The sequence below is a fragment of the Nerophis lumbriciformis genome, linkage group LG08, assembly GCF_033978685.3.
Source record: "Nerophis lumbriciformis linkage group LG08, RoL_Nlum_v2.1, whole genome shotgun sequence".
Lineage (NCBI taxonomy): Eukaryota > Metazoa > Chordata > Actinopteri > Syngnathiformes > Syngnathidae > Nerophis > Nerophis lumbriciformis.
The window spans coordinates 19,872,294-19,893,453 of NC_084555.2; the positions used below are offsets into that span (position 1 = coordinate 19,872,294).

The 21,160-nt window shown below is 39.8% G+C and overlaps 1 protein-coding gene across 4 annotated transcripts in view; it reads left to right on the plus strand.

Moving 5' to 3' along the window:
- rock2a (rho-associated, coiled-coil containing protein kinase 2a) overlaps positions 1-21,160 on the plus strand; it is a 75,196-nt gene that overhangs the window by 35,134 nt on the left and 18,902 nt on the right. For 3 of the 4 annotated variants that reach the window (XM_061968440.1, XM_061968441.1, XM_061968442.1), the window contains exons 2-10: positions 5,515-5,596; positions 5,679-5,779; positions 5,992-6,129; positions 10,129-10,389; positions 14,701-14,845; positions 14,933-15,071; positions 15,665-15,756; positions 17,810-17,969; positions 18,059-18,113. In XM_061968440.1, the coding sequence (XP_061824424.1) occupies positions 5,515-5,596; positions 5,679-5,779; positions 5,992-6,129; positions 10,129-10,389; positions 14,701-14,845; positions 14,933-15,071; positions 15,665-15,756; positions 17,810-17,969; positions 18,059-18,113 (1,173 nt within the window). The remainder of the gene's footprint in view (positions 1-5,514; positions 5,597-5,678; positions 5,780-5,991; positions 6,130-10,128; positions 10,390-14,700; positions 14,846-14,932; positions 15,072-15,664; positions 15,757-17,809; positions 17,970-18,058; positions 18,114-21,160) is intronic. The other variant, XM_061968443.1, reaches the window with a different exon arrangement.

Here is a 21,160-nt window from a genome sequence, read left to right on the forward strand (position 1 = left end):
GGGAATCAATACCCGGTAGAGGGCAGCACGGTGTAAGAGGGGTTAGTGCGTCTGCCTCACAATACGAAGGTCCTGAGTAGTCGTGAGTTCAATCCCGGCCTCTGGATCTTTCTGTGTGGAGTTTGCATGTCCTCCCCGTGACTGTGTGGGCTTCCTCCCACCTCCAAAGACATGCACCTGGGGATAGGTTGATTGGCAACACTAAATTGGCCCTAGTGTGTGAATGTGAGTGTGAATGTTGTCTGTCTATCTGTGTTGGCCCTGCGATGAGGTGGCCACTTGTCCAGGGTGTACCCTGCCTTCCGCCCGATTGTAGCTGAGATAGGCTCCAGCGACCCCAAAGGGAATAAGCGGTAGAAAATGGATGGATGGGCAATACCCGGTACTATAGACAGAATTCGGTCGGCGCCTAATAATTGGCAGATCCCAACATCCCGGTCATATCGTTGTAAGGTCTACTATTCAACATAGAAATATGAACATTTAGTACACAGTTGATACAGTATGTAAATGTTCATGCAGCAACTAGTAAGTAAGCCCAATTCTTTATACATTAGAATATAATACCCTAAAGTAAACATGTCGTATTCCTAAAATGATGGTTAGCTCAACCTTTAAATAGAAAGCCTTGTCTTGTGCAGTGTCATTGTATGTCTCTGTATTTCCTGTAGTGTGACAAAACCACCACATTATTGCAACTTGACCACAAAAGAAAAACATACTGGGGCATACTGAGTGAGCGGCATCGCGCACAGTATTGCTTTCATAATTGCATTGTTTTATACTGTATTTAAACCCTCAATTGTAGTTTTAACAGTATGATAGTATTTAATCTGCTTTTACCTGTTATTTGCATTTAAAGGTAAAAACTATAGTGTTAAAAGTAAAATATTATTGACAAATTTGATCTTTGGATTAGGCACTGTAGTATTTTTGTTTTAATAGTAGTTTAAATGTTTCTCTCTATTTTATTGTATATGTGAAGTTATTTCATGTTAACTTAGAACATTTCAGAGCATTAGTCGCAGCCAGTACGGCCGCAGAGGAAATGAGTTGCACTCATTGTCACAGTGAAATTATCTGCCAGGCACGGGGCGGGGTGGATCATTTCCTGAATTGCTTTTAGGGAGATCCTGCTCCATGTATTTATGTGCACACCCCCTCTTAACTGTATGCCCTTCTCCACCCCCCGCATGTGTATTTTTTTCCTTAGATAGTAGTTTTGTGTGAGGTTAGTCCTTTAATGGGGAAGTGCTGTTGAGTTGTCGAAACAGTTGTGCGAGCTCGTCGCTGACTGACTGCCTGCAGTCGAACGGGGAACGACGTAAAGAACAAGAGGACAGGCAGATAAGACTCTGAAAAGAGCAAGGGGTGGAGATAGACACGGATCCTATGTATACAATTCAGACACGTGTGTATGGACACGCCTTTTAAACACTAAATTCATCAATCATAATATGTGCTAGATACTATACCTAAAGTTAAAACTAATTCTGATACACATTATTTGCTAGGGTTAGTGTAAATTATACAGTTTATTTCCAAATAGCAAGGGTTATTACAGGTATCGGAATTGCTGTCTTTTTTGGAAAACACAAAGACACAAAGAGCCTTTATAGCATGATTAGAATGATTTTGGTTAAAACCGCTTAATTGGCCTACACAGGATGTTACATACTTTTCTCTTTTTATAAAGGGCTCCTCCTATGCAAAACCAACTTTTCTTAGCTGTTGGTACCTGTTTTTGTGTATATGGGATCCCCATAAAGTCCCGAAAATTTGAAATCAAACCATGAAAGTATAATGGAGGTATTTATAAAACAATATTGCCTTCTTCCATACTTAAAGGGGAACTGCACTGTTTTTTGGAATTTTGCCTATCGTTCACAATCATTAAGGGAAACAAGAAGACAAAAGCACATATATAGATTTTTTCGCTTTCTAACATGTAAAAATCGGCACATTCTAGGTGGCTAGAAATGCAGGTAATGGGATTAATTCTACATCTAAATCACTTTAAAAATGCATTCAAAAACATCAACAATACTTCATTTACGTTCCATAACCCGTACAATAACCAAGCTGTACCGACATTGTTATTGTAAGAGTGAACACTGAGGAATTATTTTTCTAGTGTAGTATCACATCGCCATGCTAGAGTATTAGGCGTAAAAGCTAACTACGGCAAGCGATAAGCTAGCTTCTATGTCAGCACAAAACGCGTTTGAGTTTGTAATGCACAACACAATGTGATAAGACACCAATATGTACTGCCTGAAAAACATGAACAATCATATTACAATATTTGTAAAGCATTAGCCCACATATCATGTAATGTTTGTACACAGCTGAGCTAGCCAGGGAGCGTATGCTGTGTAGTTGTAATAACACGCATCATGACGCATGGCGTGCTGCGTGTATCATGATCGATAATAAAGTGACTCACTCGATAGACAGTTGTCTGTCTGGTCCAGCTGGCTGGGGACATTTCCTCCTGATTTTGTGTAAGCAATCCATTTATGTTGAAAAAGCTTGTCTCCAAGTTCCACATTCATAGTGTCGTCGCTTTCACCTCACCCTCCCGGCTTCCGTCTGCTCCAACGTCTCACCCTCTTGTTCGTGCTCGCTTCTATAAGCAGTAGTTCATCCTCAGTATATTTAGCTTCAAAAGTATAAGGTTGCTAATCCTAATTTGTCCAAAAATAGTAGTCTTCGTTGTTTGTTACCAAGTTTGCCATGATTAGAACGCACATGCGTGTTTGATTCCGGAAGTAGGAACAAACATTTGTTGCCAGAAGTCAGACGTGCGCTCCTTTGGAAACAGAAATCAATGCCCGGAAAAAATCAGTCTCGGAAATTATTATTATGATAGATAGGTAAATATTCAACAAAGTACATATTGTTATGGACTCGTCTGTTACCACAATATACAGGTAAAAGCCAGTAAATTAGAATATTTTGAAAAACTTGATTTATTTCAGTAATTGCATTCAAAAGGTGTAACTTGTACATTATATTTATTCATTGCACACAGACTGATGCATTCAAATGTTTATTTCATTTAATTTTGATGATTTGAAGTGGCAACAAATGAAAATCCAAAATTCCGTGTGCCACAAAATTAGAATATTACTTAAGGCTAATACAAAAAAGGGATTTTTAGAAATGTTGGCCAACTGAAAAGTATGAAAATGAAAAATATGAGCATGGACAATACTCAATACTTGGTTGGAGCTCCTTTTGCCTCAATTACTGCGTTAATGCGGCGTGGCATGGAGTCGATGAGTTTCTGGCACTGCTCAGGTGTTCTGAGAGCCCAGGTTGCTCTGATAGTGGCCTTCAACTCTTCTGCGTTTTTGGGTCTGGCATTCTGCATCTTCCTTTTCACAATACCCCACAGATTTTCTATGGGGCTAAGGTCAGGGGAGTTGGCGGGCCAATTTAGAACAGAAATGCCATGGTCCGTAAACCAGGCACGGGTAGATTTTGCGCTGTGTGCAGGCGCCAAGTCCTGTTGGAACTTGAAATCTCCATCTCCATAGAGCAGGTCAGCAGCAGGAAGCATGAAGTGCTCTAAAACTTGCTGGTAGACGGCTGCGTTGACCCTGGATCTCAGGAAACAGAGTGGACCGACACCAGCAGATGACATGGCACCCCAAACCATCACTGATGGTGGAAACTTTACACTAGACTTCAGGCAACGTGGATCCTGTGCCTCTCCTGTCTTCCTCCAGACTCTGGGACCTCGATTTCCAAAGGAAATGCAAAATTTGCTTTCGTCAGAAAACATGACTTTGGACCACTCAGCAGCAGTCCAGCTGGTGTCGGTCCACTCTGTTTCCTGAGATCCAGGGTCAACGCAGCCGTCTACCAGCAAGTTTTAGAGCACTTCATGCTTCCTGCTGCTGACCTGCTCTATGGAGATGGAGATTTCAAGTTCCAACCGGACTTGGCGCCTGCACACAGCGCAAAATCTACCCGTGCCTGGTTTACGGACCATGGTATTTCTGTTCTAAATTGGCCCGCCAACTCCCCTGACCTTAGCCCCATAGAAAATCTGTGGGGCATTGTGAAAAGGAAGATGCAGAATGCCAGACCCAAAAACGCAGAAGAGTTGAAGGCCACTATCAGAGCAACCTGGGCTCTCATAACACCTGAGCAGTGCCAGAAACTCATCGACTCCATGCCACGCCGCATTAACGCAGTAATTGAGGCAAAAGGAGCTCCAACCAAGTATTGAGTATTGTACATGCTCATATTTTTCATTTTCATACTTTTCAGTTGGCCAACATTTCTAAAAATCCCTTTTTTGTATTAGCCTTACACAATATTCTAATTTTGTGACACACGGAATTTTGGATTTTCATTTGTTGCCACTTCAAATCATCAAAATTAAATGAAATAAACATTTGAATGCATCAGTCTGTGTGCAATGAATAAATATAATGTACAAGTTACACCTTTTGAATGCAATTACTGAAATAAATCAAGTTTTTCAAAATATTCTAATTTACTGGCTTTTACCTGTGTATAGACTTGCAGTGTGTATATAAAATGTTGTTGGAGGGCTTTGAAGGCTACAACAGTGACTTCCATTAGCCCCATATTTCAAGCATTTTTTTATCATCTTGATAATCCTAAAAAAAAACGTGTCTTCTTGTCTCTCATAATGATTGTGAACGATAAGCAACATTCCAAAAAAAAGCGCAGTTCCCCACACAACAAAGTAGAAGAGTGCTGAGTTCTGTCCCTAATTTAAACTGCAAACATAATCTTTCATAGAACTCTCTTGACTATCACAAGACTGAATCTATATAGTCTTTCACTAATTCTTCATTTGCTGATACTGTACCTCATGTGATTGTTGTTACTACCTATATGGATCCTCCTTAAACAGATTATTGTTGAACTGTGCAGAAAGTATTAATTGCTCAGCGCTAAACCATCTTTTTCAGACCGTTTACATAATGTCAAAAGAAACAGTGATCTTATCATTTGTCAGCAGATGAATGCCAGTGACAGTCTAGTAGGCGGCAGCTGATGGAAAACTGAGTCATGCAGTGTGCAGACACTGGACTCACAATGCAGTTTGTGATGTTAAAGGGTAAAACCCCAGGCTAAGTTTAATTCAATCCTGCTGCTGTTTTATTCCGGTTGGTTTTGCACGCCACCGCAGAGTCTGGACATGCACTTTTTTTCTGTTTAGTCACAGTGTATGACTATTTTGCAATACCTTTTAGAAACCGTTTTGTTGTTAGTATTAAAAATCTTGAAACTGTTTTATTTTCTCCCACAGGATTAATAAAGTACATCTTGCTGTCTGAATCTTGGGTCAATGATCTAATGAAATATAAATTGTGTTTGGTGACATGTTTTATATTTATTTTCCCATCCATTGATGTTCTGTTGCTAGCATTTATTGCTTTTTAGGGAGATTGATGAACCTGCCGAGACAACTAAAAATAATGTTCCATATTTAGTTTTGTTTGAATTTTACTTTTGATTTTTTTCCAGGATTCCATAAATGCTCTAGTCTTAGATTTGGACTACCCTGCACTTCGCAAGAATAAAAACATTGAAAACTTCCTGAACAGATGTAAGTTTGTTGTGATTGTTATTAAAAACGGAAATTCTCCCATCACAATATTGATAATACTAAAAACGATTTGTCTGTTCAGATGACGCCGTCATAAGACAAGTTCGAGAGCTCCAGATGAAGTCAGAAGACTTTGACAGAGTTAAAGTTATTGGACGAGGAGCTTTTGGTGAGGTTCAACTGGTGAGTAATGTCTAAAAAATTAAAGACCCTGATTCTTTTCCATTGACACTTAAAAACAAGTTCATAGTGGACTTTCAACATTTGAAACTTATAGTTAATGTATCCTCACTTTCAAGCCAAAATATCAGAAAGTGCGCATGAAACACACAGTTTGTCATCTGATTCAACACAATGTGGCTAAGGGCTCCTCGGTATTGTGTACCACTATTAAGGTCAGGCATAAAGCCTCTCAGAAAGTCTACGCCATGAAGCTTCTCAGCAAGTTTGAGATGATCAAACGCTCAGACTCGGCCTTCTTTTGGGAAGAAAGGGACATCATGGCCTTTGCCAACAGTCCATGGGTGGTGCAGGTATGTCATTTAAGTCAACCGTATTTATTTTTAGGGATGTGCCAATCAAGCGGCCAATGACCAGGATCAGCCTACTTTCATGATAAAGTACGTGATTGCCATTGTCGATTAATACTGATCAAGAACAGCGATCCTCAATGGCTAATATTGTATTTATTTAGTACCCTTGCTGACCAGCTAGCAGTTAATTGTGTGTCTCCAAACACAGTACGAAGCTGCTCCTCTAAGTTAATATTAGTCACCTCCATTATGGCATATAAACAACATTTTCCAATATTTTAAGTTTCATTATCAAGTATGAAAAATGAGGTTAAACATGTTACACACCGGCAGCACGATGAAACAGGGGTTAGTGCATGTGCCTCACAATATGAAGTTCCTGAGTTCAATCCCGGGCTCGGGATATTTCTGTGTGGAGTTTGCATGTTCTCCCCGTGACTGCCTGGGTTCCCTCCGGTTACTCCGGCTTCCTCCCACCTAAAAAAACATGCACCTGGGGATAAGTTTATTGGCAACACTAAATTGGCCCTAATGTGTGACTGTGAGTGTGAATGTTGTCTGTCTATCTGTGTTGGCCCTGCGATGAGATGGCGACTTGTCCAGGGTGTACCCAGCCTTCCGCCCGAATGCAGCTGGGATAGGCTCCAGCACCTCTCGCAACCCCGATAGGGACAAGCGGTAGAAAATGGATGGATGGATGTTACACACCAAGAGCAGGCCAGGAGCAGGCATGCTCATAACTCGCTTGAAACAACAGAAGAGAAAAGCACGTTGTAGTTTAAGAAGTCTAGTTGTAATCTTTTTGCAGCAGAAAGTAAGCAGCTATTAACAGGAAGTTAAAAGTAGATTATTAAGAGTCTATAGAGAGGATAATATATCCGCAACTGTTGGTGTGTCAGGTTGTCAGCATTGCAGCTAGTACACAACATGTAAGAGGGCGGATCGATCCATAAATTGGTGGTGTCGACACGAAGTGAAGTATCAGAACATGATCAATACTACAAACCCCGTTTCCATATGAGTTGGGAAATTGTGTTAGATGTAAATATAAACGGAATACAATGATTTGCAAATCCTTTTCAACCCATATTCAATTGAATGCACTACAAAGACAAGATATTTGATGTTCAAACTCATAAACTTTATTTTTTTTTGCAAATAATAATTAACTTAGAATTTCATGGCTGCAACACGTGCCAAAGTAGTTGGTAAAGGGCATGTTCACTACTGTGTTACATGGCCTTTCCTTTTAACAACACTCAGTAAACGTTTGGGAACTGAGGAGACACATTTTTTAAGCTTCTCAGGTGGAATTCTTTCCCATTCTTGCTTGATGTACATTTAAGTTGTTCAACAGTCCGGGGGTCTCTGTTGTGGTATTTTAGGCTTCATAATGCGCCACACATTTTCAATGGGAGACAGGTCTGGACTACAGGCAGGCCAGTCTAGTACCCGCACTCTTTTACTATGAAGCCACGTTGATGTAACACGTGGCTTGGCATTGTCTTGCTGAAATAAGCAGGGGCGTTCCATGGTATCGTTGCTTGGATGGCAACATATTTTGCTCCAAAACCTGTATTTACCTTTCAGCATTAATGGCGCCTTCCCAGATGCGTAATTTACCCATGTCTTGGGCACTAATACACCCCCATACCATCACAGATGCTGGCTTTTTAACTTTGCGTCTATAACAATCCGGATAGTTCTTTTCCTCTTTGGTCCGGAGGACACGACATCCACAGTTTCCAAAAACAATTTGAAATGTGGACTCGTCAGACCACAGAACACTTGTCCACTTTGTATCAGTCCATCTTAGATGAGCTCAGACCCAGCGAAGCCGACTGCGTTTCTGGGTGTTGTTGATAAACGGTTTTCGCCTTGCATAGGAGAGTTTTAACTTGCACTTACAGATGTAGCGACCAACTTTAGTTACTGACAGTGGGTTTCTGAAGTGTTCCTGAGCCCATGTGGTGATATCATTTACACACTGATGTCGCTTGTTGATGCAGTACAGCCTGAGGGATCGAAGGTCACGGGCTTAGCTGCTTACGTGCAGTGATTTCTCCAGATTCTCTGAACCCTTTGATGATATTACGGACCGTAGATGGTGAAATCCCTAAATTCCTTGCAATAGCTGGTTGAGAAAGGTTTTTCTTAAACTGTTCAACAATTTGCTCACGCATTTGTTGACAAAGTGGTGACCCTCGCCCCATCCTTTTTGTGAATGACTGAGCATTTCATGGAATCTACTTTTATACCCAATCATGGCACCCACCTGTTCCCAATTTTCCTGTTCACCTGTGGGATGTTCCAAATACGTGTTTGAAGAGCATTCCTCAACTTTATCAGTATTTATTGCCACCTTTCCCAACTTCTTTGTCACATGTTGCTGGCATCAAATTCTAAAGTTAATGATTATTTGCGGGTGTACCCCGCCTTCCGCCCGATTGTAGCTGAGATAGGCTCCAGCGCCCCCCGCGACCCCAAAGGGAATAAGCGGTAGAAAATGGATGGATGGATGGACATCGGAATTGGTATCGGCCGATCTCACTTATGAATGATTGGTATTGGAATCGGAAGCATGAATCACTGATCTCAGCATCCCTATTTATTTTCTTTTACAGCCATTTTCTTACAATATTTTTGTCATCGTCAATACAGTATTTTTCTCTTTTTGACTTATACATGTTGTTACAATATTGCATACTCATGTTAACTGATGCCAAAGCTTAAATAATAATAATGCATTTGAAAGTGAGCCCTGCTAGCAGTTTTGGATCTCTCTGCACAAAGTGTTTTACAGCCTTTTTGAAAAAAGTGAGGTTGCATTGACGTCAGTGTGTGCCTGACTTACTTATATGAGCATGCCCATGTAAATGTTTTAGGTCTGCCCTCTCCCCCACTCTGCCTCAGAAGTTATATCACTGTGCGCTGCTTCTGCTGTTTACAACTATTACAGTGTTTTAAATATCTCTTGAAAATGTTGACGTTTTCAACAGATATTTTGATACTTTTGTAATATTTGCTGTTTACTCTAAACTCCCACAACCGCAAGATGAGGTGGTGGGGCTTGGCAGCGTTAGCCTGCCCTTTGGAAGTCCTCAGAATTTTCACTTATAAAGCTTTCTGTGTGGGTAATCGTGTGGAGCTGCAATCAAATGCAAAGGGTTGAAAATGTATGATACGTCCTCTTTCAAGGGGAACTGCACTTTTTTTGGGGAATTTTGCGTATTGTTCACAAACATTATAAAGACATGACGACGGACAGATTAAAAAAAAAAAAAGCATTCTAAATATTAAATAAATTTGATCAAAAGTCTGCTTACAATGAAGCCTATGGGCCACTAAAAACATCCAAACACTTCCATTAGGGTTTTATATACATGATGTAAGTGTATATGTAATGTAGTAACGGACATTTTTATTATACCAGGTAATATTTTCGTATTTTGACCATTTAAATTTTTTGATCATTAATTTCAAAATGCATCACAATGTTTGCTTTTTTTTTTCTTCATCACAGATTTCTGCTCACTGCAGATTTTATAAGAGCCAACAAAGATAATAAAACATCACTTACTGTGCAACGTCAGCTGTCATTAGAATGCCGTCTGCTAGGAAGTTTATATATTCCTATTTAGGTGAAATTTGACTCATAATCCTCACAAAGAAATGGGGTGGGGTACGGGGGTGATGAGACAAGCGCTTTTTGTGTCGTTCTCGCCAGTTCCAGGTCCTAAATTGGCTGTGAAAATGTCCCAACTTGTCGGATTACCTACTCAGACGTCTCATGTCCAGGTGAGATGCATGAATTATGATCTATAGTAAACTTACACGGAGCAGGGAAGCAAGGAAACAGCAACACAACACAATGATATAAACATAGGGAGACATGGACGTGATAACTTCGCCCCTATAAATAATTTGTCTGTGTTAGCGCTTATAATGACAATATCACCAATGCTTGCTTAATATTCAAAATTGTTATTTGTTGTCTAGTTGTGCTGCGCCTTCCAAGATGAGCACTACCTCTACATGGTGATGGAATATATGCCAGGAGGTGACCTGGTCAACCTCACCAGTACCTATGACGTGCCAGAGAAATGGGCCAAGTTTTACACGGCAGAAGTGGTGATGGCACTGCATGCTATTCACTCGATGGGCTTCATCCACCGCGACGTCAAGCCAGACAATATGCTGCTGGACGGACACGGACACCTGAAGCTTGCAGATTTCGGCACGTGCATGAAGATGGACTCTGTGAGTTGCATTCAACCATGAAAAGGTTCAAAATGGCTGGGGGAATATGTTTTAGTAGAGTAAAGCACACAATCTTTTCAAATGCCCTTTGAGGCATTTTTGATTGAAGGCTACTGTATATAAATAAACTTTGATTGATTTCTGGGATGCTGGCCGACGTTTTAAGTTGTTAAAATTTTAAAACAAATATGTTTTGCAGAGGAAATAATTCAAATAGTGAACTGTCGCAGGGTTAAATTGTGGCCTAAAATCTGCCGTTAAAATGAAAAAAAAAAAAAAAAAATCCAAAGGGTGACAATCCTAAATAACTGTTATATATTATAACTAGCGTTGTCAAATTATTATTTTTGATCAGATTAATTAAACTTTTGAATTTGGATTTACCATGATTAATCACAGGTTATTGATCACCTGCACCATTTGGATTAATTGGACCCCAATATTTAAACACAAATGCAATTTCATTGTCAAAATGTCATACAGAATTTTTTTTTAATATGTTTTACTTAAATGACATTTATTTTTTTTATCAATACCTGGTAACATATAACATATACTCGCCATATAACAACTTGCGCTGTCTTTTAGGTAACCATCTGTGTTTAAAGGCGCGTGTACGTTCAAAATTGATTATGTGATTAATCTGCATATTCTCTTTGTAGTGGTCTGCCCTAAGGCAGGCCCAGTCTTTAAAGCATTCACTTCACTGGTGCCTCCTGACATTTTCATAAGAGCTACCATCCTTTACCCTATCTAGCATCACAGATCTTCTTCTTGTCCTCCACTCTACCTTCAATCATGACCAGTCAATTCTCTGTGACGTAGCGTGTGACCGATCCAGGCTCTCTGCTCTCTCGGGACGATGTACACTATAGCCCTTTCTTCTCTGGCCAGCCGTAGCAGTTCTTCATTACTTGTCTTGTCCGACTACCAGATGTTCATGACCTTCTTCCACATCCACATCTAGCAGCTTTCCAGTTGTCTGATCTCTTCTTTGTGAAATGTCCATGTTTCTGCACCGTACAATGTACACCAGACCATCGTCTTGATTATTGTCTTTTTCAAGGTCAGCAGTTCTTTTATGTTAGAACATGCATCATTCGCATGTGCGATCCTTGACTTGATGTCACAGTATCTATATTGGGCAAGTATACTGCCAAGGTAGCTAAACTGTGTCACTTGGTTCAGCTGTATACCACCAAGGCGGATCGCAAATTTTTCACCCAGCTGCTTTGAGATCTTAATCACCTTTGTTTTCTTACTGTTTATTTTTATGCTGTACTCTTCTGCCGTCTCATGCATCCTGGTCATCATGAGTTGTAAGCTGTTAACAGAGCCAGCTACTGTGATCTGGTCATCCACGTATCTCACTGTCTTAAAAAGTTAAAGTACCAATGATTGTCACACACTCACTAGGTGTGGCAAAATTATTCTCTGCATTTGACCCATCACCCTTGATCACCCCCTGGGAGGTGAGGGAAGCAGTGGGCAGCAGCAGTGGCTGCGCCCGGGAATCATTTTTGGTGATTTAACCCCCAATTCCAACCCTTGATGCTGAGTGCCAAGCAGGGAGGTAATGGGTCCCATTTTTATAGTCTTTGGTATGACTCGGCCGGGGTTTGAACTCACAACCTACCGATCTCAGGGCGGACACTCTAACCACTATGCCACTGAGTAGATGAGATGTCCTCCCACCGAGATGGCTTCATCCACCTGATTTAAGGCACCTCTACGCATAGTTTCAGCATAGAAAACATACAGCAAGGGTGATAAACAACACCCCCGTCTGGTTTTACGTCCGATTACAGCAGGATTTGTCATACTATCCTTTAGCCTCTACTGTCGCAGTCTGTCCCATACAGTATATTGTCCCACAATCAACCTTCGATCACACCAATCGACACCAATGCCCTTTAGGATCGCTAAGAGTTTTTAATCCAATCTACTCTGTCAAAGGCGTTCTCATAATCCACAAAGCAAAGATACTGTATATGTCCTGGTTGTAGTCGATACATCTCTCTCTTAGTAATCTCATAACTGCTATAGCTTCCCTAATACCAACACCCTTCTGTAATCCGAACTGGTCATTGCTGAAAAAACTCTGGCCTTTGGTTGTATTCTGTTGGTCAAGACATGCAGAATGACCTTTGAGGCATGGACAGCCAAACTAATGGTTCTGTGTTTGTCGTAATGTAGTAGTTTGTGGTCTTTTCTCGATGCGTACTAGGACCAATGTCATCCAGTCCTCTGGCCGGTGGTATAAGAAGTGTAGCAGGCTCCACAAATGCCTGGACTCTTTTTGCACCTAAGGCCTACCAGATTTCTGCCAGTTTAGCGTCAATGCCTTCCGAATTCCCAGCCTTTAGTTGATCAATTGCATTCACAATTTCTTATTTTAAGATATCAGGACCGCGGCTATCTGCGTCAACTGCATCAACTTCCTCCTCCAACTCTATAAGGGAAGACCGTTGGGCTTGTCTTCACTGGCGTACAACTCCTCTATGTATTCCTTCCATCTGTTGCTGATATCACTTGCGTCTGTCAATAGACAGCCATCTTTGCTGGGCAAACAATCCTGTTTCTTTTCTCCATGGTCTTCCTGGCAGAGCTCCTTAACCTTTGCGTATATCAGATTCGACCGACCTATTCTTTCCAAGTCTTCTAGTTTATTACATTGATTCTCCTACCAGTTGGCACAAGTTCTGTCGATTTTATTAAATAATTTCTTGTACATCTCTCTGCCATGCTCAGTGTTAGTGTTCTTCCATTTTCCTCTCTTTCATCTTGTACAGAATCTGCTCAGTGACCCAAGACTTCTTCGCCTCTCTTTGTGCATACATACACGATTAATGCAATCATTGTTTGGTGATTAACCAAATAAGTTAACTCGTTATTTTTGATTGCCCTACTGATAACACAATAATATGAAGTAAATATATATTATTAAACATAGAATCACTAAAACATGCAGCTGAAAACAACTGAATAAGTTAAGACATTACTTGCAGTATCTTCTCAAATCTTATAGCTTCTCAAATATTTTCTGTTACGCCCCCTCTAGGAAGAAGAAAATATTTCGCGCCCCTCCCACTTTCCACCGCGACTATAAATAGTATAAATTGTCTACAACGTTGTTATAACTAAACATCTGCATAACATTGTAAGCATATTTATATTAAAGGAAACAACATACCGGTCTTTCCTTGGCTCCCACCTTGGTTACAGTGAAGCCAAGTGCTACATATGCTTCATCATATTCTGGTACAGCAAAAAAAAAGCGTGTTCCCCAATGTCTCCCATTTTTTTTAAGAGACATTGCATAGTTTGCATTTTCCCATTATGGAATATTATTTTAGACAAAAAGATCAAAGAACATAAACAAATATTAAACATTGACTGTACTTAGAGCAGTGGTTCTTAACCTGGGTTCGATCGAACCCTAGGGGTTCGGTGAGTCGGCCTCAGGGGTTCGGCGGAGCCTCCGCCACAGAGGTAAAGACACATCCGAATTATCGTGTAAATAAAAACTTCTCCCTATCAGCGTATCATAGATACCTTCAAACAATGTTCCCTCTAATTTTCCATCTGATTTGCAGGTTGTTTGATTGATTGATTGAAACTTTAACTAGCAGATTGCAAAGGAAGAGAATACATTATATGAAACAGTACAGTACATATTCCGTACAATTGACCACTAAATGGTAACACACGAATAAGTTTTTCAACTTGTTTAAGTCGGGGTCCACGTTAATCAATTCATGGTAAGGTGTGTAATTTGTTGTGAGTTCATGCACTGTGTTGGTTTTGTTCTTTGAACAAGGTGATGTTCATGCACGGTTCATTTTGTGCATCAGTAAAAAAACATATAACTTTTTCTTGAATTTGAAAAAAATATACCGGTATATATTTTTCACTAGAGAAGGGTTCGGTGAATGCGCATATGAAACTGGTGGGGTTCGGTACCTCCAACAAGGTTAAGAACCACTGACTTAGAGATAAATAGATCTGAAGTTAAGTAAAAGAATTTGAGCATTGAAAGTAAAAACTATATTAATTAGTTGCTGATTTATGACACTTGCTAAACGAGTCCCTTTTGAATCCTAAGAGTAAGTGCGTATCGTGAATCTTAAGCTCACACAAGGCTTAAACAAGTTTAGTGTGACTTTACGAGGATAATTTTCACCACTAAATTTGGTTACATTTGGGTGGGGTGTCATTGTTTATTACTGTTAATGTTTATTACAGTTAGCAAAAAGGAGTCTTAGAAAGAAAAAAAAACTTTTGAGATTAATACCTGGATTTGTGTTGCAGACCGGTATGGTGCACTGTGACACAGCAGTTGGAACGCCGGACTACATTTCTCCTGAAGTGTTAAAATCCCAAGGAGGCGATGGCTATTATGGGAGAGAGTGTGACTGGTGGTCTGTTGGGGTCTTCATCTTTGAAATGCTTGTTGGTCAGTACAGAAATCTCAAAATGTTTGCACAGTGTAAATATATTTTTTTCAACAGAATTATTAATAAACTGCTGTGCTCGCTCTCAGGTGACACACCTTTTTATGCCGACTCTCTGGTGGGAACCTACAGTAAGATCATGGACCATAAAAACTCCCTAAACTTCCCTGATGATGTAGAGATCTCCAAAGATGCTAAGAATATAATCTGTGCTTTCTTGACTGACAGGTATGAACATGGGTAATGCTTCCATTTTGTCTGTTCCTGCCTGCTGCTAATTTTTACTCTGACCGTATGTCTAAATTGTTATTTGAGTACAGTAATGCATTGAATAACACCGGCACAGACAAATCTGTTCAGGCTTTTCTTAGTGGAATTTTGCATTTGTTGTTTGTAATGGCTCTGCCTTGGTACTCTGGTTTCCTCCCTTAAGAAAAAAACATGTTCAGGTCAGGTATTTTAGGTATGTTGAATAAAGAATGGCTAAATGGGTCTTAGGTTTGAATTGTTGCCTGACTTGATGCGTGATATATTGGTCGTCAAGCCAAGGTTTATCAGCTGGGATAGGCTCCAGATTCCCCAGAACCCTGAAGTAGATGTGTGGTAGTACGTTGATCAATGGGTGAATGGTAATTTGTGGCGGTATTTGTGGCGCACTGACAAATCTTGCACTCTCCCCAAAATTGTTGGTAGCATGCTTTGTAAGAGCTACCTCAACCTCACATTATATATTTTTTTTAAACAGCAAAAGTGTATTTAATGTGAAGCTTGGACTACTTTAATCATAGTCATACTGTATGGTCTCTCTTCTTTGTGGTTAGGGAGGTGCGATTGGGCCGGAATGGTGTGGACGAGATCAAGCGACACCCATTTTTCAGGAACGACCAATGGACCTTTGACACCATCAGAGAGAGTTAGTATCAACTAAAAAAGGAGTATCACAGCAAACAATAACATTGTTGCTAAAAAAAACAGTGATTTTGTCCCAAACAACTACGTTGTTTTATATAATTAGTAGTGCTGTCAAATGATAATTTATTTAGAGCAATCGTTCAATCAATCAAACTTTATTTACAGTGTATATCACTTTTTATGCAATTTGTAACGAAAGGTTTGCATTTACCAAAACATGTGCAAACTTGATAGCACAGGAAAGCTGATCTACTATGATTGTGCGCATAGGATTGCATCTCTTAAAAAAAAAAAAGGGTCTGTTTTCATTAATATGCAGAACATATGCTGATCATTATAACCACCACAATACTTAGACAATGATATGCAAATATATTCACTCACCACGCATGATGTGATTTATCAAGGTGTAAAACTCTTTGGAGGCTATTTTGTGTCCTTATTTACCGTAGTATGTCTAAAAAGTATGTAAAAACTGACACAATTAAGCGCACGGCTGTGAGATAGGTGATCGGGCAGCAAAGACAGACGATGGACAGCGAATCCTTTGTCCTACATATGTGTGTCAACATACAGTATATAGACTGTCAGAAATAAAAAATATTACACATATTGTCTATTCAGCAATATCATTTTATAACGTTAGCCGCTGGATCACTTAAGGGGCTGATTAAAACAGATTACATTGATGCGTTCTGGTGTCTGCTGGTGTTTTTTTTTAATGCTGTTTGTTTTTTCATTTAGGAAATATATTTTATATCCTCTAAGAAAAAACAACTTTCAATTTTGTATGTATTTTTTTGCGGTTGGATCATGGATGGATGGATGGATCATTCCAGACGCATGAATGCGCTGCTGTTGAAATGGTGCACCGTCAGCTCACTGAAAATAGTTTCTGTTGTCTAGATTGCTATTCTATATTGCATATTATAAATGTATGCTGTTGGTTCAACAACATTGCACACAGGTTGGAGATCACATACCATGAATGTGGAGGGCACATAATGCCAGTAGTATATGCAAAAACCTTATTTAAATAAGACAGTCCGCGCTACTTTTAAATTACATTTGTGGTTTTAGTCCACTAATAGTACTGGTACACAAAATCTTACGTTTGCACATGTGGTTTAGCGCGTGGTTTTTGGATCTTTGTAGATCAGGCCCAAAACGCACACATGCACGCACGCGCACACACAGCACAAAACATGGCATCCCACTGAGGATTGAGGAAGTGGTGTGGACGCCACCTTTGAAGCATCTACACTGAAGAATAACTAACAATTAACGTAATCTGAAAATATGATAAAAAAAATATTTTCACATATATGTAAAAATAAATTATAAATGGTACATTAGTAAATTTAATACAATAACAATAGCAAGACATGAAATATAAAATAACAGAATAAAAATTAACAACTTAAGAAGAATTTAAAATGATAATTAAAAATGTGTGCCTTTAAACTTTTATTTTGATAAATATCAACATCCTCTGCAGACCTGAGGCTGACCTGTTCCACACTTTGGAATTTGAATTAATAGATGTTAATTGCTTGCATAATTTAAATTAACTTGAAAAAATACTATAATATTTTGACACAAATACAATTTTATTGTCAAAATACCATTCACAAACATTTTTTTGTCATTTATTTGCTCAAAACTTGATAACAGTATAGTATGACATGCACATTTTGAACCATTTTGTGATTGTATTGCAAATAACAAGGTGCAGATGTACACCAATAGATAGTGTACTAAACACAACCATCATCTTTACACTGGCGTATGCACTGTCCGCTATCAAGGTAAAGCAGCATGTACGGTCAAAATAAATTGCGTAATTAATCTGCGTTTGTACATGATGATGCAATAGAAATGTTTGTGATTCATCGCATGCGTTATATTTGATGATAAATCTGTTTGTACATGATTATGCAATAGATTTTTTTGTGATTTATCGCATGCGTTAACTTTGACAGCCCTAATAATTAGATAAACCTCAACTCCATAGTTTCCAGCACAAGACCAAGTTATTTTTCTTTTCTTCTTAGCGGTTGCACCTGTGGTTCCTGAACTTAGCAGTGACATAGACACCAGTAATTTTGATGAGATTGAAGAAGACAAAGGTGATGTAGAGACGTTCCCTACACCCAAGGCTTTTGTTGGAAATCAGCTGCCTTTTGTTGGTTTCACTTACTTCAAAGAAGACCAGTAAGTCTTGAGATTGTCACTTTTAGGACTGTATGATCAATGCAGATTTTGATATACATGTATTGCATTTTTCTGCTTTCTTTTTTCAGGTTATTAAGTGCTTCCAACAACTCCTCAGTTATTAATGACAATTCTAAGATAGAGGTAGGTAAATTCACCTTAACATGTCTTTACTTTTATGCACGTCAGATAGGTTTCAAAAATATTCTAGAACAATTGCTCTGATGGTGCGGTACATCTGTTCAAGCGTGAAAGCAATCAATCAAACCCTGGTGTTAATGAAGCAAACAGACTTAGACCACAGAGGCTGACCCTGTTTTCCACTGGAAGCGTGTCGGCTGCGGTGCATGATCGCCACCAAACGTCACCGCCATCCGTCACCGCCATCCGTCATCCATATTACATCGCACAGCAAAATAGCTCAGACTTTTATGAGATCTCATGAATCTATGCATAATCATGTGGTAAAGTAAACACTGGTGTTAACCACAGAGCATCTCGAGCTTCGCCGTCCATCAATTCCAATAGGCGAGCGCGTCGGTGATGGCATTGACTTGACTTGACTTGTGAAAAAGGTGACAGTTTTGCCTTGTAGAACGACAACTTATTTATAAATTTTTTTAGCAAACAACGCAACAGTAACATCATCCTTGGCAAGCGTTGTAGACAAACACAGCTCCCACAAACCACGCCCCCGCTTCCACGACCTCCGTATCAGCTGCCATTTGACACAGGACCTCATACATATACGCACATAATTGCCCGGGATATGTGGGAGAGGGGTTAGTCCTTGTGCCTCACAATATACATGGTCCTGGGTTAGATTCCTGGGATCGGGGTCTTTCTGTATGGAGTTTGCATGTTCTCCTCTTGACTATGTGGGTTCCCTCCAGGGAACTCAGGCTTCCTCCCACCGCCAAAGACATGCACATGGGGATAGGTTGGTTGGCAACACTAAATTGGCCCTTGTGTGTGAATGTGAGTGGGAATGTTGTCTGTCTATCTGTGTTGGCCCTGCGATGAGGGTGTACCCCGCCTTCTGCCCGAGTGCAGCTGGTATAGGCTCCAGGACCCTTGCGACCCTGAGAGGGACAAGCCGTAGAAAATGGATAAATGGATGGATGATTCTTTAAGTTTGGACCTCAAGAATCAACATTCGGGTTAACAAGGTAAAATTATGTCTGAAAACCTTTGACAAGTTGACTTCATGTCCGTCCCCGCCCACTAGGAGGTTTCAAAGTGTAAAATACGATCCGCTTTGAAGATTAACTATATTATTTTGAAAGTTCATCCATCCATCCATTTTCTACTGCTTGTCCCTATCTCGGTCGCGGGGGGTGCTGGAGCCTATTACAGCTGCATTCGGGCGACAGACGGGGTACACCCTGGACAAGTCGCCACCTCATCGCAGGGCCAACACAGATAGACAACATTCACACACACATTCACAGTAAACCAGATAATTTATTTTGTTTGTGCATTACTTTTTTAACACAAGCATATTTTAGCTGAATTGAGCCGCTGTGTTGAAGCGACTGGCAAAAATAGAAGCTCTGCGTATATTTAACGCATGGATCCGGAACGGTAACGCCATGGCCGTGCCGTACCGCAGGCCGTGGAAACAGACACATTGACTTGAACAAAAACGGAAAGAGTCTGCCGCCATGGCGATTACGCACCGCAGCGTGTCCTGTGGAAATCAGCACTTTTAAAATCAGTCCCTCCAGGATTTAATTTATTTTTGCTGCCTAAAATGCCTGAATTTGTGGCAACTTTTTCAAAAAGTTGTTGCAAGAGTTTTGATGTTTTGAGGCTTCCAGAACAACATTGACTCAACTTCTTATTTTATGAATTAATCAACATTTAAGTGTTCCTTGTACCCCAACCTCCATAAAGCACAGGATTGCTAAAGAATTTGGAAAACAAATACTTGTATTAATGTTTTACTCGTCCTATACCACAAAGATTTAAATCTAAACAACAGATGGCAGTGAAAGCACATACTCCGAGCTTTTTGTCAAATTACTTTACTGTTTTAATTAATGATAACTAATAGTAATATTTAATTATAATTTTAGAAAGAAGCCCCAACCAAGGCTTCCTAATTGTCCGCTATCTGCTCTGTCTTCCACAAGTTGCAGACATTCTCTGTGTATGCTTATTGCTTGAAAAGTATTAGTCCTTCTTAAACATTAATTTATGTTCTAACACATGAAACCCCACACGTTTAAAACATTTGAAGTATTGAGCGCGATCTATAGCGGTGATTTTTGTTGGTAAATGAGAGGCGATTAGAGATTATCATCAAGTCCGTCTTTGCCAGGTAAGCATCGCAAATGAAATTCTGCTCTTAATTGCCCTACTCTGGATAAATAAAGGCTAAATAAATATATAAATTAATTTAAACTAGGAAGTAAATGTTTTTATGCTATATTACCCAGAAGGCTTGGCGCCATAGACTGGAACCGAAAGTCGGTCTGATCTACGTGGGAGGATGACGATTGTGCCATTTAAGCAGATAGTTTATATATTGTCACATATTGCTGTTGCTGCTTTGTCTTCACAAGAAACAAACATACATTTTGATAAGACAGTTGACGTCCGCGTTTCAGCGCTGCTCAGAGACCTAATCGATTGATGAAAATGTCGCTGATTGGCAAAATGTGCGAGGAAGTTGCGGGCTTTGGACAAAGTTGTGGCACATAATTTGCAGGGATTGGTAGAATGTGTTTGAATTGAAGGGATCACAAATTCCTGGAGGGACTGTAAAGTACTGTACATTTAGGAGATCTTTATGAAATATAAAAATACCATACAAAACATTAATCCATGTAACTCTGTAAACGGCAATATTGTTTTGAAATGTGTCTTTTCGACATTTCACACCCCACAAATGTGGTCTAATTAGGTTGGAATTTTTTATATGCTTTTTATTGGGAAACTTTTAAGTGATAAAATGCCTAGGATTGCATGTGCTAGGGCGGACCTTCAATGGGTCCTATGTCCTTGGGAATGCTTAGGAACGCTTCAGGGTCTCCAACAGCTGTCAGTAGAAAATAGTTTGGGATTCTCTGTGCATAGCGCTATCCAGAAAAGTGGGAAATAACGGAATGGACTAAAATGTCAGTCTGAGTGAGGACCAAAATGTGGCCAGAATCTCAAAAAGAGTACCAAATACAAAGTATATCCTT